General features: G+C 46.2%; 1 protein-coding gene across 1 annotated transcript; it reads left to right on the top strand.

Annotated features, from left to right (window-relative positions):
• Positions 1 to 257: 257 nt before the first annotated feature.
• On the top strand, positions 258 to 23,068 carry HORMAD2 (HORMA domain containing 2). Its single transcript, XM_009988594.1, has 12 exons — positions 258 to 308; positions 1,170 to 1,314; positions 2,682 to 2,745; positions 3,768 to 3,804; positions 5,076 to 5,096; positions 5,831 to 5,857; positions 7,212 to 7,279; positions 10,197 to 10,351; positions 11,066 to 11,319; positions 12,175 to 12,283; positions 13,354 to 13,418; positions 22,952 to 23,068. Exons 1-12 carry the CDS (start codon positions 258 to 260, stop codon positions 23,066 to 23,068), a joined length of 1,113 nt encoding a protein of 370 aa, XP_009986896.1.
• Positions 23,069 to 25,134: the final 2,066 nt, after the last annotated feature.

Here is a 25,134-nt window from a genome sequence, read left to right as displayed (position 1 = left end):
TGCCGGTGAATGGGGAGCTTCCCTGCTCTGCGGGCTCTCAGACAGCGCCACAGAATCTATCCTTGGTTTGCTTTGCTTTAGCTCTCCCAGCTGGCAGTTTAGCTTTTAGACCTGAATAGAGCTGAAGAATCTCATTCTTAGTTTGAGGAAGATGAGAAATAACAATGACTCTGTATTTTCCAGGTGTCTCATGTCTTTTTTTTTTTTTTCCCCCCAGGTTTTAATTACAAGTAGAAGGCAGGTCTTTGAAATATAGGATGGCTACTCAGCAGCTTTTACAGACTAGGCAAAAGAAAAAGTCTTCCAAGGTAAAAAAACTTGACATGTGATGCTACTGACAATCTTAGCTCTCACTGCTGGACCTGGCAGGTCTGTGCCCGATGGGGTGGGAACACTTTCTGTTGTCAGCACTGTTCTTAGCTGGATGATTTCCAGTTGAGTGAGTCCGGGAAGATAGAGCGTGGGGCTTTGGCATGTATGTGACTAAATAAATGGAGACTCATTAGATGTGCACAGAGCTTTATTAGCAGGAAGAAAAGCAACTAATAGAGGAGCTAAATTTAGTACACTTTCCCCTCAGATTGTTCATGTTCAAATCACAGTGTTTAGTGTTTACATTAGCTCAGTTGTAGACATGTGCTGTTAAAATCACTCTGAAAACAAGGTCTGTGTAACAGCGTTGACAGGTTCAGTCTGCTGTCAGACCTCAAAAAAAGCTGTGGCAGGCAGTGAACTTCGGTACAGCAGTGAACTTCGGTACAGCAGTGAACGCCACACCAGCACTGGCACTTGTTTGACTCCACAATTAACTCTGTAGAACTACGCTGGCAGAAAATTATATGCTTGTTTTGTTTTGTTTTTTCAGGGGTGGTTGTCTGGTAAGTGCCAGCATTGGTGCAATGGAGGGGGTGGGAACGTCCAGCCGTGGTAAGAGGGAAAGGAATGACCAATGCAGTGTGCTTCTGAGTAAATCATGTCAGATCTGTTGATAACTGTCCTTAAAACGTTTAATCCCGCCTGTGTCAGACGTGAGTGTTCTCCTGAAGGAGAAATGTTAGAATTAATGTTTCTGCCTTCCTCTCTTTTCCACCTGCGGAGGGTCATTTCTACGTGTAATCCCTGTGTTACACTAAAACAGAGCCATTTTTGACTTTGCCCTTCTTTTTCAGGAATCAGTGTTGTTCCCCAACAAAATTGCTACTGAGCAGCAGTCTGTGGTGCTGGTGAAAAGGCTTCTGGCCACCTCTGTGTCCTGTATAACGTACATGAGAGGGCTGTTCCCAGAGAGCTCGTATGGAACTCGCTATTTAGACGGTAACACCTTCAATTTGTGCTGAATTCTTATTTCTACTTGCTGTATTTTAGCTATAATCTGCTTTACGTCTTAGCTTCCAGCTGCTCCTATATGTATGAGTCGAGTTTGTCAGGAATTTAGCTAGCAGGCCTTCTCAAGTCTGGATGCAGACTACTTCTGCAGCAGATAGAGAGCACAGAAGACAAGCCAGAGCTATTGGCAGCTCGTGGTGTCTCTGTGAGTGTTTCTTCTGGTTTATAATCATCCCTCGGTGCTGCCAGCGCTGTGAATCAGGCCCCAGAGTCAGGAGATTGACTTAAAAATCAGTGAGTTTTAAAAAATTAACTCGGATTGGTGTGTTTTGTTTTCCTTTGGATTTTTGAGCCCTTGAGGTTCATATATTCAGCTTTCCTTGCGACACTGGAAGTAGATTTATTTGTTTGTTCGTTTTATTGGTGGGTTTTTTCCTGTGAAAACTATCTCACAGAACCATAGGTGCTTGGGAATCGGAACTGTAAGAAAAAAAAAAAGGACTTTAAGAACCAAAGTCTTGTCATAGGACCACCAGAGTTAGTGATCCTGTGATTCATCAACATCTTTATGTTCATTCAAGATGTGTCAGTAGGGTGTGAAATGTCTTTCCACGAATTCCAGCCTGTTTCCATGTTTTTGCTTATGCAGTTAGTTGTCCTGAAACACGGTCACGTGCACTTTGTGGACTTGGTTGAGGGCATGGGAAATCCCAGATCGGCTCTTGATGGCCTAACCCTGAAAAGCCACCTGTCTTTCTAATCAAACACCAGGTCTTTCAAATGCCCTTTTGATCAAGAACGTTAACATCTGGCCTGCTCAGGCCTTTGGGGGCTCCTTGGTGGGATCCTCAGGTGTTATTAATTCACCTCTTCATCTGCAGGGTGAGTTTCCTGTTGCCATACTGAGTGCCTGAAAACAGAGGCAGAAGGAACTGTGTGGAAAAGCTTAACAGAAGCAGTTTGTTCTGTGCACAGTCATTTATGTCGTGTGGATGTTGGTGAAGTCTGATTGCAGAAGTGAAGGTGTGGTCAGGGAATAGCGGAATAGATGGGAGTGGAGAAGAGGAGGAGGGAGAGGATGGAAGCTGGTGGTGGTTTGAAATTAAGCCATAACTCAAGCACTGTTTCTGGGAGAGCCCAGAGCATCTGAGGAGAGTCCTGACATTTGAAAATGCAGCAATAAGCTTGTGTCAGCCCACCTGGGACTCAGTGGAAAACCAACATTTCCGCTCAGGAGGGACCTCCAGATAAGGTGTTTTATCCAAAAACCAGAGGGTGACTGGCTTAGTTTCAGTGTTTGCCCAACAGCTGTGATAAGGACTGTAACTATGTGCTAAATCTGGGTTTTTTTGCAGACCTCTGTCTAAAAATTCTCCGAGAAGATAAAAGCTGTCTGGGTTCATTGCAGATAGTCAAGTGGTAAGTGAGTAACAGCGAAACTAAGACAAGATTGTGCTGAATAGCAAGACATCTGCCCCTCGCATTCTTCTTCTTCCTGAATTTGCAAATATTGTGCCCGGTAGCGCGATCATCAGCTGTGCCAGCGCAGCTCCCACTGGTGCCGCGTGCGTGCTCGGCCCTGCGCGTAAGCCAGACAGAATTAGCTGGCCGAGATCATGTGAGTTGAAGGTCTGTGAAGAGTTGGCTGCAGTGAGCTCATGGTCAGGCCCCAGAGCACACACGGGCAGCGTAGGTCTGGAGAGAGGGTGCCGGAAATCACAGGATTGGTTCTGTTGTTGTTTAATCTTTTCACTTTTAGGGATACTTGTAGCTTGTTTTGTAGTATCTACACTATTTTATCTCCCTGGATACTGTGTGTGGACCTCACAGCTTCCTTGTGTGATATTTAGGATGCGTTTCAGAGTTGACATGTTCTCCACAAGCAGAGAGTCTGACTTCGATGTGCTACGGAGATAACCTAGCTGCACATCCTTTGCCTCAAAGAGTAAACGTCCAACGATTGCTACCTCAAATAATATTTACTGCTTTGAGAAAGTGCAGAGCTGTAAACTATGCATCAGATAACAAAAGATTTGCAAGACCAGACATATCAGGCTGCATTCAGGTTGAAGTTTCAGCCAAGCTCTGTACAAGGCCAATGGGAAAAGAGCCATCGAAGAGCAAGCTGGGGAGCCAAACTAGAGCGCTGAGTGGAGAGCCCCTCAGAGCCAGCCTTAGGCCACGGGTCCTTGTCTTTGGCAGGATTTAAGCAGGCTCCAGGCTGACAGAATGTGGCCCTAGAAGTATAAACTATGCACAAATGCAGAAGAAGGGACAGTGCCTTTATGATGGTTGGCTTTAAAAAGACTTTACAAGCCCAAAACGTTGCTAGCTGCGTTAATTCCAGAAAAAAAAAGCACTTTAAACTGTATCTAACACGTGTGTTTACAGATGAGCAGATAAATCCTGCTGTTTCGTATTAACATGTTTTTCCCTGGCAGGATTCAAGGTTGTTTTGATGCTTTGGAGAGGCAGTATGTAAGTTTTTTTTGTGTTTTTTAACGGAGTTTCCTATTTCTTCGTAAAGTATGGACAAAACTATCTTTCCATTCCTGCTTTATATTTGAGTAGAGATCTTGCATGCACACAGCCCGCGTTCACAGCTGTGGGGCAGGAGGAAGACCCTGCCCTGAGTGTACACATGTGAGATTTGGGATTTTATTCCTTCAGCCCAAACATTGACCGCTGGTTCTCTCTAGGCTTGCCTGTACATGGGCTGTGAGCTGATTTGCAGCCTGAAATGAATTTCCCTTAGTTCTGCGTTCCACGTTTGCGTTCCCTCATGTCTGGGTAGAGACAGCGCTAGGCAGAAATGAGATCTTGATCTCTGTGCCTGTTTTCTTGAGAGAGGTTCTTCAGTGCTGCTGCTTTCCTTCATCTCCTTTCCCCTGGTCTTTTCCCTTCTTCTCTTCTTTAACCCTCCTGGCTTTTCCTCTTGTGTTCAGAGTTTGTTACTTTTTTTTGGAAAGCAATCTGTCAGTAAGGTATATCACCGGTTGCAGGACAAAACTAGCTAGTGAGTGATCATCTTCCTTGCTGATTCTCACATAAAAACTGCTCTGCACAGGAAAAAGCACCAACTGTTATCATGTCTGTCAGCACTGCTCATCAAACCAGCTCTCATCTAGATCAGATGCAGTGGTGTGAGCTCTGGCACTGGTGATCAGATGGGCTCTTCTACATCGGAACAACTGTCACTGTACACGAGATAACTCAAAACGTTGTGAACTTGCTGACAGTCCCAGGTGGCATTTAGCCCTCTGCTATTTTTGAGAGACATAAATTAAGTTATCTGACAAGGATTAAGGCAAAAACGGAGATATTTAGCGCATCTTCTAGGATTGTTTTCAGCAGTAGTCCCATGTACGTTTTCTTGCTGTAGGATAAATGAAATACCTTCGGGGAGTTTCAGTTCAGCAGAAATCAAAGATTAGTTTTCAGTAGGGATGGGTGCTCTGGTAGAAGAGTGTTAAATCGGCATAGCCTTTGGAGATGTGTTTAGAAGGAGTCCCAAGGGAGAAGTCTGAGCATGCAGCTGTTTTCTTGGCAAACTGCACGTAAAGCCAAGCAAACCGGCCACTAGATGTTGCTGCTGCTGTGCTGTGAAGAACCTACATCAAGGTTTTTAGCTGTTTGAGTGTATCTGTTCCTTCGCTGTGTGTAGGCAGTCAGATTTTGATATGCCTCTTTCCCCTGCCCGCTAAAGTTAGATGTTGATTTCGTGTTCTGTTTTGTTTTTCTCTCCCTAGTTACACGTTGCTGTCCTGGCAGTAAGTAAATGAATGCAAGGTGTTTTTCTTCCCCCCACACCCCACTTACAAGAGATAAGGAGTCAAGGTTGTGTCAACCTATGTGTGCCTTTTTCAGGAGAACTCAAAACGTACGTGGTTTTTAATAGAGCGGTGACCTTTCTTTAAACATGGTAAACATGAGCTATGAGCTTCCCAAGCTGCGTGGGAATAGTTTTCTCAGTCAGACTTCGGAGTCTGAGGCCTTGCATGCAGCCTTAAACTCCTGGAAGCGCTTTGATATGCTTCATATCATCGCTTCCTTTGAACTCTTGCCTCCACCCTTGGAAGCTGCTGTGTCTTCTCCGTTTCCTTGTGGAGAAGAGTCCCCCTTATTAGTCTTACACTGAAGAAACCACACACTGGGGGTTACATGGCGAGGTCCTGTGTGAAGCACCAAGAGCTGTGCTCTGCGTCTATCCTGTGCATAATCTGAGTAGTTAAATCTCAGGCATCGATAGTTGCCTGTGAGGGCTGGAATGGGAATTGACCTCATTCCTCCACAATTACACAGCTGAGTGGCTTCTACCTGTCTTTGAAGTGGTAAGTATTGACGGCCGATAGAGGAAGGCTGTTTCTCAGCCATTCCTTTCCCTGATCCCACGCTAAAGATAGTACAATCTCAGCTGTAAAATGAAAATATCATTGTTTAGTCACTTCTCACTGGTTCGAGTTATCCAAGGGGAGAATGCCCTCACTGTGCTTTCTTATAACAGATTTACACCAATCCCAAGGAACCGGAGGTAAGAAAGAGTCTTAATTAATCTTTGAGGCAACCGAAGGCATGGGTGAGTAGATTTGTATTCAGAGTGAACTTGTAGGCTTAAATTCTGCCCTGATGTAGCTGCTTGGTGACCCTGTTTCTCTTCTTCTGCCTTCGCTCAAGAATGACAGCTCAGTGAGCTGGACTGTGATCAAACACTCCTGCCAGGCACTCGGCTGTGGGCCCGTCCAGGGCCTCAGGCAGGGATGTTAAGAGGCAACTAATGGGCACGTTGGCAATTTTTATTTTTCTTTCCTGAAGAGAAGAAATGGGAAATTCAAAGTAATTCTTTTATAAACCATCCTTTTAACAGCAGTGTTGAAGGGAGGGGTGCTTTTTCATGCAGAGAGGTTTAGGGCAGAAGTGGCGAGTCCTTCAGAGCTGGGTGGATGTGGTGCGTAGTGCCCGTTCTTACCCTTTCAGTGTTCCCTGTTGCGTTTCTGTTTTGTCAGGTGGAGACAGGCTGGCTGGTGTGTGTGAGTGAGGTGCTGTGTCCATGCTGTCTCCGCAGCACGGAAGCGGAGAACGGCTGCAGAATCTTTGCTCACCTGAGTACAGTTCTGCTGCATCGCACCTCAGCATCTGGGGACAAGGTCTCATCTTGAGAGCAAGAGTTCGGTCCATACCAAGGCTGGGATTTGTCAGGAAGGCCCAGAGTTAAGGGCTCAGCTCAGCTCCTCCTAATCGACCTCATTGCTTTTGGAAAAAGTGAATTATAGGCATGGAATTGGACTACAATAGGTCCATTCCCTTGTGGGGAAGTAGTCTGTTCTTCCTAATTATTTTATTCTCTAAAATCATAGCACATCCTTTCCTTTTAAATTGAAAATCATCTGGTTTATTTTTATCTCCCTCAGAAAACTCTGAGACCAGTGAAATTCAGAAACTTTTGCCCATGCAATATTTTATGTGTTTCCTAGTAGGAAGAGTCCTTCAGGCCCTTGTCTCCATGCAGAACTCTGGACCAGGCTTTCTTGTGACGCTGCATCGCTCACGAAGCCTCACATTTTTCCTTTTAGTAAGGGAGGACATCCATACGTTGTGATGGAGCCTCCTTAGAGATTCAGACTGGGGACTCAGGCCCACAGAGGAAGCGGAAGGAGGAAGCAGGAAGTTTGTAAATTTTTTTTTTGTGATTCTTTCAGTGCTAGGTAAGCTGTGGTTGTTAAGAAAATTTGCCAAAGCAATAATAGAGTTAAAGCTGTCATCGTGTCCTTACATTAATGCTGTGCTCCGGCATAAAGTTGTGAAAGGCCGCTGCTCAGCTCAGTACACATCTTCACACTTGTTGAAAGAGACTCGTTTCTTCTTTTCCCCTCTCTTGTTAATTCTAGGCAGTGACTGAACTGTATCAATTCAAATTCAAGTACAAAAAGGAGGTGCCCCAGATGGACATCATCAGGTAATGGCTTGGTTTTAGTTCTCAGAGTTACACTCTGAGTTGTGAAAACCTCTCGAAGTGTTAAGAAGAAGCTGCACTTTGTGATTAGAGCGCCACGTCTGAGTCGCTAAGCAGCTGTGAATATCGTCAGAGATGAGGATGTTCACCCTCCAGGACATGAAGGATGAGTAGAAATGCTGTTACCAGCACAGTGAGGCACTTGAAGTACACCAGAACTTAAGGATGATTTGTCGAAATGGTGCCTCATCAGGGCAGCGATGCAGAAACTGGCACCGTTGCTGAGCTGGCTGCTGTCTCCACTAATAATGAGTGCTCTTCCACTTTCACCAGACAGCCTTGCGCTTTCAGATTAAGCTTTTTCAGGTTTGATCTCTTTCACCACAATCCTCCACCCAGGACCTTTTCCCTTGGGCATTTGCATACGTGTGTTCTGCTTGAGCAGTCTTGCGTGGGTGACCCCAGAGAACTTTCGCTTACGATGCCTGACTTGATGCTGCAAAATATGTGGCAGGAAGCAGCAGCTTTTTGCAACTTTTTGGCTCGCTCTCTCTGTTAGATATTTTAAAGCTGTGTTTAGTAGGCCATAATCCTCTGTAGTTTAAAATAAATGCTATAAAAGACCATCGGCTATAACCAAGGCAAACAAAAATATTTAACCCGTTTTCAGTTTGCTTCTGCAGTTGCTATTCATGAAAGATCCATTTTGGGCCTTGAAACCTGCCTGCACAGCAAGAGAGCTCTGCTGTCTTGCGTGCCCCTCAGGAAACTCCTCCGCAACGCTCCTGCAGGGTGCCGTTAGCTGCTCTTTCTCTAAGCACATCCACAGAATTTGTAGCACGTGGCAAAGTGATTTTCTGTTGGGAAAATCTAAACTACATCGGAGTCTGGAGCGTCCTGTTGACCGTGCCCCCTGTTTCTGCTTTGAAGCTGCTGTCGGTTGTCCTCACTACACTGAGGGAAAGAGGAGACCTTTGGGATCTGAAAGATAATAGATAGCTCTTGAGTACTTTGATTTTTTTTAATCAGCCTTACTCCAGATCAGTCATTAGTTCCTAGAAATAACAGCAGTCCCCAAATGGAACTTGGTGTCCGTCCTACTGGCCAAGAAGAGGCCAAGTAATCTTGCTGTTGTGTTTTTATCTGCTCCATCAAAATCTCTTTACTGCTCTGAGGCTTCAAAGCCCGTGGCTTCAGATTCCTGGGCTCTGTTCTCCTTCCGCAGTGCCGGATGCCGCTATCACAGGATGGCGTGTGTACCTGCAGTCGTTGGTGAACTGACGTTCTGACATTGAGCAGGGTGTTGTGTTGGCTTTGCCATCGGCTCCTTCAGCTGGTGGAACTGCTTTTGTACACCTGTGAGGTTTGTTGTCGTGTGCCAACTCCGAGTGGGTCATTCCGTGAGAGAGATTTTGTGGGTCTCCATCATCGTACCTGAGTGGTAAAGGGAAACTTTCTCCTAAACGATCTCTGCCTTGTTTTAGAGGGATTTTGGAGGGATTCCTTGCTATGGATCCCCATCCTTCAGAGAGGTTCAGTTCCTCAGCTTCTACCTGTTGACACATTCCTGCATCAAAGTCACAATGGTATTCCCATATTGAACCAGTACTTGGCCTCTTAATTCCTACAGAAGTCTCATCTCTTTTTTTTTTTTTTGCTTATACTCTTTCCTTTACCATTTCTATTCAGCTAATCCCAAGACTTGTAAAGGTGATGACGTGTCAGAGAAGGCCTACCTTCTCTTTACTCCACCTTAGGCATTGCCACCGTTTGTCCTCTGGCTTGCAGTGCGTTTCTGAACATGCAGGATTTAATCTAACAGCGCGCTGTGCTCAGCACAGGGTTTTGGAGCCTACCAAACCGTACCCCGCACGCCCTGCGAATTCAAGCGACTTGACAGCCCCTCCGTTTGCGTGACGAGCCAAGAAGCTTCACCTGGAAGGGGAAATCAGTCTTAAGGACACCGTTCCTGCCAGTGGTTTAGTCAGTCACATTCAGCCCTGGGATTCTCTCCGCTGTCTTGGGTTACGTACTGCTTTTGAAGCAATTTGAGGTGATTGTGTCAGGGACCATCCAGCATGTCCGTATCTAGTGTCATCCACCTGCCAGTGGTCTTCCAAAGGCATAATCTTGTAATGGAGGAGCTACATTTTTTTTTTTAAGGCCCCTTCTCATTGAGAGCAAAGGAAGTTTAGGTTCCTTAGTCACACAGTGATTCATCTAGTCCGTCTTCAACCGTCTAAAGTTAGCTGGCTGATCTCAGCTGCTCCCCTCATCTACCTCTGTAGTCAAGAGAAACAAACTGCTGCGGAGGGCGATTCATCCCACTTCTGCTACACGTGTGTCGCAGTCTAGACTGCTTGCTTAGGCTGCCAGCTGACGTTTGGGTGGGTGAAGGAGGTGAGAGGAATGCCCCTTAGTCACTTGTGAAAAATGTGCTTCTGAGCCAGTTTTCTTACATGGAGCTGAAGTGAGAACGTGCGATTCACTTCTCTTCAAACTGCAAAATGGGCTTGAAAATAGCTCCTGTGATGAATCGGCTTTATATGGGATTCTCACCTCATTCCTCTCGTTCCTGACATTGCTGAGGTGAAAGGCGCTTGTTTTATGGTCCTTTGATCCAATTTAATCATGTTCAAACAAGTGAGTCATGCCGTTTGTATAATGGAGTCCACTGCCCCGGCTACAGAGTCTGTTCAAATGTAAATGCCATGCCTCTTAGTTTAGAGCTGTTGTTTTGCTGATGCCACCCCATCCCTGGAGTCTGTTTCACTTCCCTGTTTATCTGGAAATTACATAAAGGCATTGTAGCCTTGTGCTGGTGATTTCAGACAAGTCAGTGGGGGCACTGTATTTGTAATTGGATCGTGAATATTCATGACTGAGGAAAACAAATCTGTTATTCTTCTGACGATTGCAGCAACCAATTGAACTTTGTGGAGGGGGTGCGCAGCGAGGAGGACGTCAAACAGGCCAGCAGGCTCCTGATCCGCAAACTGTACCTGCTAATGCAAAACCTGGGGCCCCTTCCCAGTGACGTTACCCTGACCATGAAACTCCTCTACTACAGCGATGGTAGGTGATGAGCAGTGTGTGCTCTGGGGAAAACTTCCCTTTCCATCAGGTTCTGTAATCATCATGAGCCCCTGTGTAAAGCGTAAAAAGGTGAAATGGGAGAATCTGTTAACTGATGAGAAGTGGTGTAAAGCCTTCTGACGCACAGGGGTGGCAGATGCTTCTTAAGAAAGGGTTGAACATCCATGTAAGAAGTGCAGCCATGCAGTGTGGAAAGGAGACATCCTTCTTCACTTTTTTGTGGGTTTGGTTTTTTTTTTAAGGAACAGGAAGCACTGGAACAGGTTGCCCAGAGAAGCTGTGGCTGCCCCATCCCTGGCAGTGTTCAAGGCCAGGTTGGATGAGGCTTTGGGCAACCTGGTGTAGTGGAAGGTGTCCCTGCCCATGGCAGGGGGGTTGGAATTAGATGGTCTTTGAGGTCCCTTCCAACCCAAACTGTTCTGTCATTCTATGATTCTATGATCCTGCGTTTGTCAGGCTCTGCTCCAGAATGTTGAACACATCAATGATATCTCGGCATCCTAAAGTCATTATTCCTTTGAGCTCCCTGATAAGATTTGTTCAGCTCATGTTTTCCTTTGCAGTCTCTCTCTTCTTCCTGAAAAAAAAAAACAAACCCAGAATATTTTTAGTAGTCGATGTTGTTACTTGAGGTTGCTATACATTTGTTCTGGATTTCTCTGATACCAATGGATTCTTTCTCTCCCTGTGTAGTAACTCCGGAAGATTACCAGCCCCCAGGCTTTAAGGACGACGGCAGCCCTGGTGACCTGTTGTTTGATGGTGATCCTGTCAACCTGAGAGTAGGGTCAGTCTTCACCGGCTTCCACCTCATGAAAGTGAGAGTGACAACTGACAAGAAAAGAATGGGGACAGTTGAAAGCAACCTGATCCAGAAGAATGGCCCTACTGAGATCTCCCATCAAGGGTTAGACTGTGATGAAGAGGAAGAGGAGGGGAGCACAAAGGTATAGAAGCAGCTCTGTTCGGTTCTCACTGAAGGAATGGAGTTTATCTAGCAAAACTCTCCTTAAAAGAAACATTTTCTCAGAATCTTCGTTAAATAAGTGTTTCAGCTTGTGTAGGGCAGCAGCGCTACAGCGGATCGAGCACTGAGGCTGGAAATCTGTAGACATAAAGCGAATTTCATTCCAGCATATCCACTGATTTATTGAGTCCTAGTATGTTCTCCCAGAAGAGGACAATGATTGTACAGAGGGACACAACACATGCGTGTGCACATGCACACGTATGCACAGATATGCACAAAAATGGAGAAAATGGTGGAGTTTTGCATTTCCACTTACTGTTTCTGGGGACTAAGCTGTGTTCCACTGTGTAGTTGGGTGGGATTCCTTCCGCTTACCTCTGGACATCCAAAAGTTGTGTGGTGTATCAAATTTCTCTCAGCCCTCCCCCTGTGCTTAGTGGAGAAGGAAGCATCTTTAGCAGGTAGTTCACATCATTTCCTTAGGCACCAAGGTAGGCTGGAATGAACGGTCCTCTGGTGGTGCCTCACCAAAATGACAGAAGGAGAATCCTGGAGTGGAAGCTCAGACTTGATGATTTAATTTTAGGTGGTTGATGCCGGGGAGTAAACCCCAACAAAACTAACTCCTGAAGACAGGAAGCCATTTAGAATGGAATTCCATCTTTTTTAGAAAATTTCTCTCTTGAAAGACCTATAGGCTTGGGAGAAGGAAGGCCTGGACATGGAGGAGCTGTGAAAATCTCATCCCTGTTAGTGCTGGATTTATGGATTTACCACCTGGGCATATTTTTTTAGGTTATGCTATTGAGACAAAGCATCATTTGCTTTACAGAACCCCCCTCTCCCTGTCAGAGCAGATACAAGTGAGTGTGGAGAGGACAAAAGTGGCACCCATTCAGGCAGGAAAACAGAAACATCCTCTTTTAACCTTCAAGATACAGGTAAACTTCCAGTTTCAAAACTGAAGGAGCTTGTGTTCATGGCTGTATCTAGCATAATGTTTAGGTTTTTTCACTTACTGTGAAATGGATGAAGAGAGCTTGTCAGGCTTTCTGAATTTTGTGTCAGATCAGATTGAACTATAATAAAGAGTTTGCTGTATATGCTTGGTTTGTTAACAGAAACACTCAATTTTTTATCAATATCTCTCTGCCTCTTTATCTCAGCAGTTTTTTTCAGATATGGAGGAAATGCACAGTTCATCAATGCCGAGTTACATTATCTACATTTTCACCAAAGCTCTTTTCCTTTAGCTGTCACAGTTTGATTTTGCTAATGACTTTCCATATGTGAAAACATACACGAAAATAGATGAAAAAGAAGCCTTTTCTTGCACTTCAGCCAACTTAGCTGCTGATATACCATGCCGTTTGACCTTGGAGGCTCTGAGATATAGCCTGTGGAACAATACCATCTAGTGACAAAATGGTAAATAGCATTCCTGAGCTCCCCGAGCAGTGGAATGAAGAAACTTGTCTGCCTATGGAGTCACCTTTTCAGGTCTTTCTCCTGCAGATTCTCCGATGACTACTAAGGAGTGAACTCATACTGCCACCTTTTCCACTGTGGGGATATTAACAGGATCTTCCTGCTCTAACTAGTTGCCTCTTTTCATGCACTTTGGGACTCCCCATCAAATTTTACTGAAACTGTCTAGTAAGGTCAGCAGTTATTAGTCAGAGGACAGCTCCCCTCCTTCCCCATGCACACGCTCACTTGGATAGAGCATATGCAGGCATGAGCTTTGTTTTCTTAGGAAAACCAGGTTAAAATGGAGTTTAAGTATAATTGATAGGAGCTGCTGCAAGTTGATGTGTTGCACGTTCAGATGACACTCTATTCTGAAATCTCTGTTTCCAGGAATAAACTGCCAGTGTTGGCACTGCCAAAGGTTACACAATTTTGGATCAGGCATGGGATTTTGCTACAGTGGTTTAGTCAGGCTTCTGGATTTTCTTTTTCAATTAAATGTAGGGTTTTTGATAATTTTGATACGATGTTTGGATTGTAGGTGGAAAGAAGACGACTGGAATAAAGGAGATGCGCAAGATGCTTCACTCAAGGACATCTCAGCAGGTGAGCAAGTTTTAGGGCCTCTAAGTTGTGCCAGAGAAGGTGGAATTCATTGCCATGGAACATTATGTCATCTAGGACGGCACGAGATTTAACTATTAGTAGATTTATTGTGCAGTACCAAAACACATGGAGGCTTCAAAGTATTAGGCCGTAGGGATACAAGCATGAAGGAGGACACTTTCCATGGTCAGCTTATTTCATGCATCCAGTACAAGAATTTTGTACTGTTCTCTGGATTTGGCACTTGAAATTACACACACAGACTGAACGTGTCAGAGTCCCAACCAGGCTGCTTTACCTGCGTGTTTTTTGGGTTAAGGTTCTGAAATCACTGCCTTGTGTTAGGTTTGAAGGGTGCGTTTGTCTGTTGCCTAACATGGTCTTCACCTCTCCTTTCTTGCTTCCAGACTATCTTTCCGTGTGAGTCACAGGTACTTACTGGATCCTATCCCTTTTTGGCTACCTCTCTAGCACAGGAAGAATTATCCCCTGGAGGTGTTGATCTCTTTTTCAGTGGTTGTTGGGGCAACCCAAAGAGCTAGGGTAGACCAGACATGTAATTTTAGATAAGTAAAGTTGTGTGAAATTAATTCCATCCTGAAGGCTGCCCAGGCCAAACCCTGAGTAAGAATCAGGGCTCGAATCCGTGGGCTTGTGCAGAGGCTTTTTCAGTGACAGGGCAAATCTCTGACTACCACCAGACTTGCCACTTGAGCCTCCTCCCGTTCAAATTAGTTGAAAATCCTATGAGCTTGAATGTTTAGAAATTGAATCTTTACAGGAGAAGTTAATGAGAGTAGGAAATTGCTACGAAAATTTTCCCCGCCTCTGTTGAAAAGAATCCCGGGGTGTCTAACCCAGACAGCAACTGGAGACTACAACTTAACGTGTCATTCAAAGGCATCTGTGAAGTATTTGCCTTGACTCTGGATCTTAGAAATGAACTTCTGTGCCTAGGCTGGTATTTTTCAAACTTTAACCACATTTTTTTTTGGTCACATCCTCCAGTTTCCTTCTGATCATTGTTTATTCTGTCGGCTGTGTGAAAACAGGAGCCTTTCTTGTTTGTAACTCATGATTGTCCCGCTGATTCATTCTCTGACATTCTTTCGGGTCTGTCACGATCGTAAGCAGAGCACCAGACACCTCTCTCTGGTGGCATGTGAATTTCATTAGAATACAGTAGCAATAGTGAGAGTGGCAATGGTATTAGTTACTGAAAAATAGAAGAGTCACTTTATCCATTGTATGCTTCCAAAGACTTAAAAAAAAAAATAAATTTCCAAGCCCTCTGCATGGCAGAGGTTTTTTTTAATGTATTTTGTGATACTGTTTTTTAAACTGTTGTAGCTTAGAGGTTGGTTAGTATTTCTGTCAGTTTAGGGAAAACCAAAGTCGAGTCACTAGTTACAAAGTGCAGATCATCACTGTAAAGCCAGCGCTAAAAATTTGACACTATTTTCCATATGAGAGGGACTTTCCCTTCTTTTCTGAGGGAAGTGGTTAAAACAAATGACCATTGTGTATTCCACTTGAATCAGGAAGCCAAGCTGATGAGTGAAGTTTGTCTTAAAAAATGAGGACAAGCTTGGGTGGATGGGAAGTCTGAGTTAGGTATTACCTACCAGGGTCAAGTACAGGTGAGATGGGGAGAAGCGGTCCTGTCGGGGTGTGAATGCGAACACCTTGCTGCCATCCAGACTGCAGTACAGGCAAGTAACAGCGTTTTCCAACTGTCAGGCATGCTTAGAGAAGCTCCCTGCCTTAAAAGAGCTAGAAGGTCTCCAAAGTGACTTGTTTTCTCCTGGATTTCAGCCTTTAATTAGCTTGATACATGAGGGGCCTTGGGGAACAACCTAGCCTGGGCCATGGAGGTCTGCTTTTCCTTGGGCAGCCATGAGCCCTGAGACTTGCAGTGCTAGTGCGTGACTGAGTGTTAGTTTTCCACCAGAAGATCCTCTTGAACTGGCCCACAGGATGATCGCTCACGTACCAGCGCTGCCGTAAGGGAGCAGGCGAGACCGGACTGCGAGGAACGGGCAAAGAGGGCCCAGGAGGGAGACCTGCCCTTCTGGTGCCAGCTGTCCACGCGGCAGCACCTCAGGGTTTAAAGGTGCTCTCTGCACAGTTAAACATTCAGGCCGAGATTTTCAGAGCTAACTAAAACAATTGGGAGCATCCCAGGATTTGGTGTCTGTACAAGGATTTGATACTCAAGAAGTGCTCAGTTAAGAAATGTGGTACCCACAGTCACAAGTTGCTTTTGGAAATGCAGACGAGCCCGTTAGTGCTCTTCATCTGAAGTGAACTGCTTTATTCTTTCTGGTTCCTTGGGGATCAAAAATAAAAACTGTGCTGTTGGAACTGAGGCGATTGGTCTGTATCTTCCTGACCTATAGCTCTTCAAGAAAACCAGGAATGAAAGTATTAAAGGCTTATTTTTATCTAACCAACGTGGGAGAGGCAAAGGATGCGGATCTGCCAGAAGAGAAGCAGCTATTCCTGTCCAGTTAGAACTGTGAGTGGCCTTTGGTGACGGTTTTTCAGATTGGAGAAAAATTTACATGTACTCAACTGGCTCGTTATCTGCAATCTCCTGATTGATGATACTTGGGATCGAGTGAGAGATTGCCCTTTCCCAGCAAAGCATCTCTGTACTTCATCATCCAGAGTTAGACACCAGCATGTAAATTAGCCTACCTCTGCTGGCATCAGGAGAGTTTGTCTGATGGCGTCAGCCAAGGGTTTGGCCCGGCGTGCTGTCTTTATGCGCCTCGATACTTTCCATGGGCATTCGAGGAGCTGTGAAGAGGTGGGTAAAACAGGGAATAGCTGCCCATTCATTTGGCTTATAGAAATCTGCTGATGAGAATCGGGTCCTGCACTGAACTTGAGAAAACTTTTTGAATTCTTTGGCCTACTCCTTTATCCTTTTGTGAATCCTTTCATGTTCTGGTCCTGCAGATTGGTTTTGGTAAGCTTGTCTTCGAGTAAGCAAACATGTTGCAGTGGAATGAGTTTGGAATGAAACAGCACTGGAAGATGAGTAAAATCTGACCATGTGGACGCCTCTGCAGACTTTTATCTCCCATCAGGAAGCTGTGGGCTGAAGTTCTGGGGTGGTCCTTAGAGCACAGTCTCAGTGCACGGCGCAGCAGCCGTGCAGAGAGCCCTGAATCGCCCCTGGCCGAGCCTGCGCCAGAGCTGGAAATGGCGTGGTCCTGTCGGCACAGCACAACTCCGTTCTGCCTCCCAAGTTTCTGGCTCCATTAACCAGCGCCAGACGCTGCGTATGCTGCTGGACTGGCTGTGCTTGTGCTACTAGACCGCTGTGGGACATGAGGAAGCGTGTTGACACTTAGCCTTGTGCGGACATGATCAATTTGGATCAACGATAGCTCAGGGGTCCCTGCGCTCCAGTTCCCTGCCTGCTGTAGGCAAGCTCCTGCCATGCGGATTAGCTCTCTTAACTGGAGCTGTCTGAAAGTTAGATGTCTAGGGAGAGATTCATACCTAAATGTTGTAGATCAGTGCTGGTTTAGACCTCAGAGGACAGCCTGTCTGGCCTCCAGCTGCTGCTCCCATGCAGAAGACTTGGCTACCTGGCCACGTCCTCCTTCTCCAAGGGCCCATGTCAGCAGTGGAAGCCAGGGTGACCACAGTCTTTTCATGAACAGCACGTTGTGAGCAGCATCTGCCAGGTTTGCTGGTGATCAGTGTCCTGTTGGTGCCCAGGGCCATGGTCATCTTGCTGGAGATTCGTGTGCCTTTTCTGAGCTTCCGTGTGGTATGCAGCTTCTGTCTGAAAGTGAAAGTCAGTGCGAGTGGATTCAATTGCAGAATAACAGCTTGGGGATCAAGACCTTTGGTGTCTGACTTTTTCCCAGGCAAACCACTTTGAAAATTGCCATGACAGAGAGCAGTCGAAGGGTGAAGCCTTTCCTTTGCAGAGCAATAGGAAAGCATTTTTCTGTGGCGATGTCGTTATCTTGAATGTTTGCAGAAAAGAAAAGAAAAGAAAAAAAAATAGAAAGGTTTATCTCTAACTGTCTATCAAGAGAGCTGTATCTGATGAGAAGTTCCCAGAACATTTTCTCCTCCAAACCAGCTGAGGCTACACAGACCCAAACAATGGAGAGAGAAAGAGTCAGAGATGAGCTTTCCTCTCTCCTTCCTGTGAGCTCAGGCCATTCTGGGAGGAGTGAGACAGGGAGGTCAGGAAATTCCTGGCTTCTCTCAATTCACGTCAGACCCTTAGCTGTATCTTGGGGCCATTCATCCCTTGCATGAGTTATCCCTGTCTAGTGTGCAGGAAACACTTTCCTAGTGATCTCTTTGTTCGGAGGTGAGGCCCAGCACCCCGCAGATCCGGGGAGATTTAACCCTTGCGCCCTGCGGTTCCCTGGCAGCTACCCCAGGGACATCCGTGGGAAGACGCGGAGCTTCTGCGCTGGCTGCCTTTGCCTGTATTCGTAACATCCATGCTACCGACCAGACCCTCTAGAGAAATCTCCATAAATTAAAGTTGGACAGGCCTAATATCCCATGAGGGATTAAGCTGAGCAGCAGCCTGGTAGGTGGAAGGAGCGTCCGTTGCTTTTCGCCTCCGCATTACAACGCTGGGATCTTACAGGAGGAAGGCTTCCGGTTTCGGGAAGTGCCCTGGATTGTGATCCTGCAGTCAGAATGGCCAGCACAGTGGCACATGGTGTGACTGAGGGCCCTGGAAAAGGTTATAAGGAGAGGGACTGTTTTTGTTGGTTTTTTTTTTATCAGGTATTTTTTAAGAATTTATTTGGTTTTTTATGCTCTGGAAAAATCTGTTTGTTATTTTAAACACCGCAAGACACATGAGGTACAGAATAGGCCTGTGAGACTTCCAGTTCGCGTTGAACGTCAGAGGTTTTAACAGTGAACTATGGAAAAGGAAGAGGACTCTAGTGGTAGTCAGTGATGTGTTGGCATGGCTTCCTGGGGACAAAAATGTGGCAAGTTTCCACAGAAGCACCACAGTGAGCGTCTTTCATTCTTCCACCTGCGTAAATTGGCTTTCATGCTAACTAGCATGATTCTCCTCCACTTGTACAGATGAAAATCAGGATTAATTCCTCTGATGTCAGTGTGATTGCTTTACTGGAAACTGATACGAGACCAGTGCTGAGCCCTGCATGGAATGTTTAACCACTGTGCCGCCTTCGCAGAACCACTGAGGTCAGAAGGGACAACTGGAGATCATCGTGTCCAACTTACCTGCTCAAAGCAGGGTGAAGTGGAGTAGGTTTCTCAGGACCTTGTCCCAGTCAGGTGTTGAATCCAAGGATGGAGACTCCACAACCTCTCTGTACAACTTGTGCCAGTATTTGATCGCCCTCACAGCAAAAACAAGTTTGTCCTTGAGTTTAGATGGAATTTCCTGTATTTTAGTTTGTGTCCATTTCCTCTTGTCCTTTCACTGGACACCATGACGTACCTTGTGAACCTTGATTTTTGCTGTGCTTGGAGATCATGGAGCAGCCAACTGTCAATGAGTGGATGGGAATTACTGCCTTCCAGCAGAGAGGAACCATTCACCAGGATCTCTGTTCAGCCTGGAGAAGAGAAGGCTCTGGGGTGATCTTATAGCAGCTTTCCAGTACCTAAAGGGGGCCTACAGGAAAGCTGGAGAGGGACTTTTTACAAGGGTGTGTAGTGATAGGACAAGGGGCAATGGATTTAAACTGAAAGAGGGCAGATTTAGGTTAGATATAAGAAAGAAATTCTTTACATTGAGGGTGGTGAGGTACTGGAACAGGTTGCCCAGAGAAGTTGTGGATGCCCCATCCCTGGAGGTGTTCCAGGCCAGGTTGGATGAGGGTTTGGGCAACCTGGTGTAGTGGAGGATTTCCCTGCCCATGGCAGGGGGGTTGGAACTAGATGATCTTTGAGGTCCCTTCCAACCCAAACCATTCTATGATTCTATGCCTCAGGTCTTAGGGGATCAATTCGAAGAGTCACCGGCTTGATGTTTGGAAGTGGCAAGTGTTTGCTGTGCTACTGAGTCAATGTTAGCTGCAGCTGGAATCACAGGATACATCAGGCACTGGCTTGCTCATATTGAAGTTTCCTGATGGTGACAGACGTGCCCTGCTGCCTGAGGATCATTTTGCCTTGTTTCAGCAGTTAAGTCTTGTATCTCAGTCCTCATTCTTCTGGCTCGCTCGACGGAACTGGGCTTCTTTTGACATCAGTGTGCTTCTGGATTGGTCAGGGTGGTTACGAGGTACCAAACTGAACACTCCATGTCCCTGACAAGGAGAACTCTTCTGAGGGCATAAAATTTGCCGAGTGCCAAACCTCAGCATGGGGCAGGCCAGGGACAAAGAGGGTCACAGTCGAATGCTCTTGTGCAATTTTAGCTTTTCTACATAGGACGCCTTGGGAAGCAAAACACATGTCAGCAGAGCTGTAAATTTGCTTCGATTTATGCTGGGAATTTTTGGCCGGAATATATGGGGACACTGGGGATTGAAAATTGCGGAGCACAACGCTAGGTCCTGGTTTTGTCTGTCTAAGAATAGCAGCGTAGCTGTGGTCTGCTCATTCTGCTTCTTCCACCAGTCTGCCTTGGGAAGGCTTTAATCTAAGTCTAATCTATTTTTAGCCTGATATCTTCTCCAGACAATGTGCAGCTGTCCTGTTAGTTTTATGCCAGAAATTAGTAACACTTGTATGATTCACAAGTTAGCTGTGTTTTTACAGAAAGATTCCACGGCAGCGTACTACTTTTTTTTTTTACACCCAGTGCAGTATCGTAAAACAGGAGACTCAAACTCACTGTGTGTTCGTGGTATGACCGAGATGCAGAACTGCACTTGGGACTCAGAGTCAGGAGGTCACGGGTCTGGTCTTGTCTTTGCTGCTTGGTCTGGACTTGTCCCACCTGTCCCGTTGTCAGCGCGGTCCCTTTGCAGGGTCAGCGTGGAAGGGTCTGGGCCTTGTACTATGTGCTTTCACAGCACCTGGCTTGTCAGCGAGCCAAGGGCCCGTGGTGGTTGTGTAAGACCAAAAACCAACATTCAGACAGCGCAAGCTCTGCCATCTCTAAGTCGAGCATCTCAGTACATGGGAAAAATTAGAATTAATCAACTTCTGGAGGCTTTGATTGTATGTTTAATCAATGGGAGGGATTTCCTGCTTCTCACCACACCGTTCAAGAGGTTTATTTTCTGGTTAAAGTCAAATAAACATACGTAGGGTCTGACTTAATCCATTTAGAGTGACGTTTCTGGGGAAGAAGCTTGAGTGTTTGATTAAGGATGGGACCTGGAAGTTGGACTTTGGGCCTGTTCCTGGCTCTGAGTTGCTACGTGAACTCGTCACTGGGCAGGGGCAGGACAGGACATGTTGGCTTCGGTGAAATACCTCGCACGGTTGACATCTTATTCATTCAGAAGATAAGTAGTGCTTGTCTAGAGCACTTGGTGGCTTGCCTAGATGTTTTTACTCTTCTCATCTCAGGTTCCTGTTAGGTGGTCATGCTGCCTGTGGCAAAGGGGAGGAAGACTGTCGGAGAGTCATGGTGGCCTCTGCGTGAGCAGCTGCTCGTTGCGGCTGTTTCCCTCGCCTCAAAAGTATCCCATCCATGCAGAAAATTTAGGAGGAATAGCAAAGGGGTAAAAACTTTATGGAGTAGTTGCCTGTGCCGCAGAAAATCTGTTCATCCATAGAGGAAATAAAAGCACCAACTCTAGCTGATGCTCTCTTGGCACGGTTTAGGTGAAAACAGGAGGAGAGCTGCCTTGTTCAGGTGACCCGGAGCCGGGAGCCTGGGGATCATCGCTTCGCTTTCTTGTGTGGCCAGCAGGACAGGGTGCAAACCCTGCAGCTGTGTTAGCACTGGGGAGGTTTTGGATACAGCGTTTTCCCCCTCCGGGCCCTTTACTGCAAAAGCGGAAGCAGACAGGTTAAAACGATGCCAGGGAGAGGAAAGTAAATAACTGCCGAAAATGCCAGTTTGAGCAGCTGGATATCAGGTCAGGAGCTGTAACACAGAGATCCACTCATCGCTCCTTCCTCAAGCAGAGACGCCTCGGGCAGCGTTGGGAGTTTTGTCAGCTGGAGCGTGCAGGATGAAGGAGAACCTGCCCGGCCCACTTTGGCAGATTCTGGTTTTCTGTGTTTTTATGGAAAGGAAATCGTACGTTGTGCATTAAGCAATATTGTGTTGCTCATAATGAGGAGGAGGGAAGAGGGGAGGAAAAACAGTTTGGAACACGATAGAGAGGCGAAGTGTTTCAAACTGTTTTGCTGTTAATCCGTACTGGGAGTTATTTCACACATTAGAAACACCACTGCTATGTGGAGATTACCGAAGCCTCATACCAAGGTCAGATAGGAAGCAAGCCTTGGTGACGTGAGCGGGAAATTCTATAATGACCACATCTTGTAATCTGGAGACCTTGTGCTTGTCTCCAGGATGCATTCTGGAATAGCTCTTTGTTAACTCCTCGTGTTTATCCCGCTTCGGTTACAGGATTCTGTCTGTTTTACGGTGAAGCTGGGGTGAAGTACTCCTGTTTTGGAGCAGGAGCTCCGTTAGCACTCTTTTCCCTCTTCATGCACCTTACTTTTGTCCAAATGAACTGTCTTTTGGAGGCCAAGTTGAAGCAGCGTGCTGTGGTGTGTCCCTTCAGCTCGGTTCCAGTGAGAGCAAGAGAGGTTACATTGCCAGACGGTGTGCTTCGTCCCTTCTGGGTGGGCGACGACACACGTTACTCTCTGCAGCTCCAGATTATTCTTGTAAAAATGCAAATATGTTACGTGATAACGAGAATAAGTGAGTTCGTCGCTTGGCGCAGCCAGCACTTCAACAGTGGTTCTGGCTGTCCGTCTCTGGTCTGTCTGACCTGACCCATTTACGTTCTAACATATATTTATCCGTGCTTTTGAACCTTTTGGTTTGTAGGCCCCTGAATATTTTTGAGGAAGGTTTGTGTCTTTCTAGAGGGAAGTTCAGCCTCTTGGAAAAAAGCTTGCTTTGCTTGGTTTTTTACAGACTCACAGGTTGTCTTCGAAGACTGAGATCGACCAACTTACACTGAAATTCCCTGCTGCACAAGCAGAGGTGCTGTATGTCCCCTCCTGAAAGGCTGTTTCCAGTGACCCCAAATTTGACATAAATGCCCCCCTTTTATAATTTTCTGAGGTGGGTGAAACAGGCTGTGCTCTACAACCTGTTAGATTTCTCAGAGCTCTCCTTGCTCCTGGTATTTCCTGTCAGCAGTGGGAAGATGGGTACTGTTCCTTCTGCCACTAAAACCATTCTCCGTCCCTGGAGCTGAACCATTTGCTTTCACAAATCTCACAGTCCCAATTCCATCCAGCCTTCCAGTTTTGATTCCTTGCCTAATTGCTTTTCTGGAGAGCAGGATCACTCTGAACAAACCTGAGACGATCCAGGAAAATGCATTGTAGTTTTGGAAGCTGTATTTCTTGACTCCTCTAGCAGGAGGCTGTACCGTGAGAATGATCACTCTTTCTGATGGTTCTTACAGATAAGCTGCCTGAACCTTGCGTTTAGCCAGGAAGAGGTAATAGGACCCAAGAAGAAAAGGAAGGTCAGTGAACCAGAGAAGCTGCTTCTGGGAAGCAGGAAACGATGTTCGTTCTGACACAGAATACGTTTTGGAAGGTGTGAGTTTGCATTGTCATCTGCCTCGTAAAGACCTTTACTCGCTTCCAGTGTTTAACTCTTCCGCATGCCGCGTGTATTTCTCCATGTTTATGTGTCTAGTGCAAACTTAAGCACCATGATTGTCATGACAATGTCGACCAACAGCACTTGTTTGATGTTCTAAAGTTGAGGATTTCTGATTCCCTGTGAATGGTGTCTGTGTGCTTCTTTCTCTCTCTCACCCCCCACACCACCACCCCCTCCCCCGGCTATATTTCCTCCCCCTGTGGCTGGACTGTCCTTTGCCAACATGTCATCAATATTTAGTGGCACTATTTCAAGATGAGCTCTCTGAGGTATCAATGCCAGCAAGCAACAAGTCTCATGATTCACTAGATTGTGCTTAACTTCATCCTATCTACTGTTTCCGGCGCATAGATTTTTTTTTCAGAGAAGGGTTTTTATCTGCATTGAATACAGAGATAAAGTAATCTATACACATTTTCTGCTGGTGCTGAATGTTTTTTTTCTGACTCTGCAAGTAGTGTTGCTATGACTATATTATCAGCTTATTTCTAAACCAGCAACCCACCACGTACCAAGGGGCTTAGACAGTTGGGCGATGTAGATGGTGTTGAAATACACCACATTTAAAACCTAACTCTGATAAAGGTACCTTGTGGTTGCAAATACAGGTAAGGAGAACAACAGGAAAAAAAAAAAAGAAAAAATTTCTCTGTCCCTTGGAGCAATGGTGGCATGTAGGTTACCCAACAGGCACTCTGTGAAAACCTGATGGCTGTTACGGGAGTGGAAGGAGCAAAATGGTCTTAACTGGTCTTACACAGTTTTCAGAAGTTGTTCAGGGAACAGCCTTTGCCTTACTGTATACACAGCACAAAAGAGATCTTGGAATATGAAACAGTGAGGAAGGGAATGTAGTGCGCTCTCTTCCCGATGTAACGTTGGGTGCCCGAAGTGCTCAAAGCTTAGGGTGATGGGGAGAAAAAAGCACTAGAGTAGAACAGAGCAGTGCCCCCTGTAGGGTAGCAGCATCTCTGACATTTCAGATGTGCACCAAAGGTCTTTCAGGACAGGACTTGCAGAGTAGCAGTGGGTTGGGGTGTAAGGTCTGTCTTCCATGGGGTATGTCAGACAGCTCTGAGGAGAGCAATGAGGGTCACTCAACGAGTATCTGACCCGGAGTGTCTAGGGCATCTGACTGAAGGACCTCGGCCACCAGCGCTGTTGCTTGACACACCAGGTTCCCTATCGCCATTAATGCTGTGATGTCTTCTGCTGTGGCAGCGCTTGAGGTTGGCTCCAGATGTCAGGGATCTCCCTCGCTACTGGAACAGTGATCTTTCCTTGGCTGGATAAAAGGTGGGGATTGATGCATCTCTCCTGGACTTTTACTCTGGTCGGCCATCTGAAAGAGTTGAAAGCCAGGCTGGAACTGGCTGACTGAGTAGAGATGACGCTGAAGCTGAGCACCTCTGGATGTTCGGTTGACCTCCTTCTCCAGGTAGCTGCGTCATGCATTGCAATCCCAACGCGAATGCCGCGGCTGCCCGTACTCGGCCCAAGGCAGACAGACCACTGACTGTCCCTGAGCCTGCAGCAGTGTCTGGCAGGTTTCGTGGCTTGATGCCTGTTTCACAAAACTTGTAGAACATGAGAGTTCTCCATTTTATCCTCACTTTCAGTCCCGTGTTCTCATTTTTGCACCTGTGGCCTAATAAGCCAGTTTGTTCACATGCCAGAGCAAACCAGAAATCTTCCTTTTGCCCAGGTTTTGTAATGATATTTGGTCTCACGCCTGCCCATCCACGACAGGCCTGCGTTCTTCGCAGAACAGCTACGCTCAAGGCCTGCCTTGACCTGAAAGCTCTGCCCTGGCCCTGCCAAAGCGTGTGGTTTCCATGTTCCTCCAGCCCACTGACTCCTGCCTGCGCCCAAAGCCCTGTCCTGGTGCTGCGCCGTGCGTGTAGGAGAGAGTCGAACGCCTCTGTGATGATGGCTGCTCCACCAAGTCTTTCTGTTAGACGCGTGGGGGCGAGGCGT

Source organism: Tauraco erythrolophus, chromosome 19 (genome assembly GCF_009769465.1).
Source record: "Tauraco erythrolophus isolate bTauEry1 chromosome 19, bTauEry1.pri, whole genome shotgun sequence".
In the NCBI taxonomy this organism is placed as follows: Eukaryota; Metazoa; Chordata; class Aves; order Musophagiformes; family Musophagidae; genus Tauraco; species Tauraco erythrolophus.
The sequence above is the reverse complement of the archived record's forward strand: the minus strand, read 5'-3'. Positions and strand labels throughout refer to the sequence as shown.

Excerpts from the sequence above, each read along its gene's own strand:
- HORMAD2 (XM_009988594.1), top strand. The coding sequence starts at position 258 with ATGGCTACTCAGCAGCTTTTACAGACTAGGCAAAAGAAAAAGTCTTCC. Across the intron at positions 309-1,169 it reads AAAAGAAAAAGTCTTCCAAG|GAATCAGTGTTGTTCCCCAA; the intron begins GTAAAAAAACTT and ends CTTCTTTTTCAG. Across the intron at positions 13,419-22,951 it reads ACTCAAGGACATCTCAGCAG|ATAAGCTGCCTGAACCTTGC; the intron begins GTGAGCAAGTTT and ends TGGTTCTTACAG.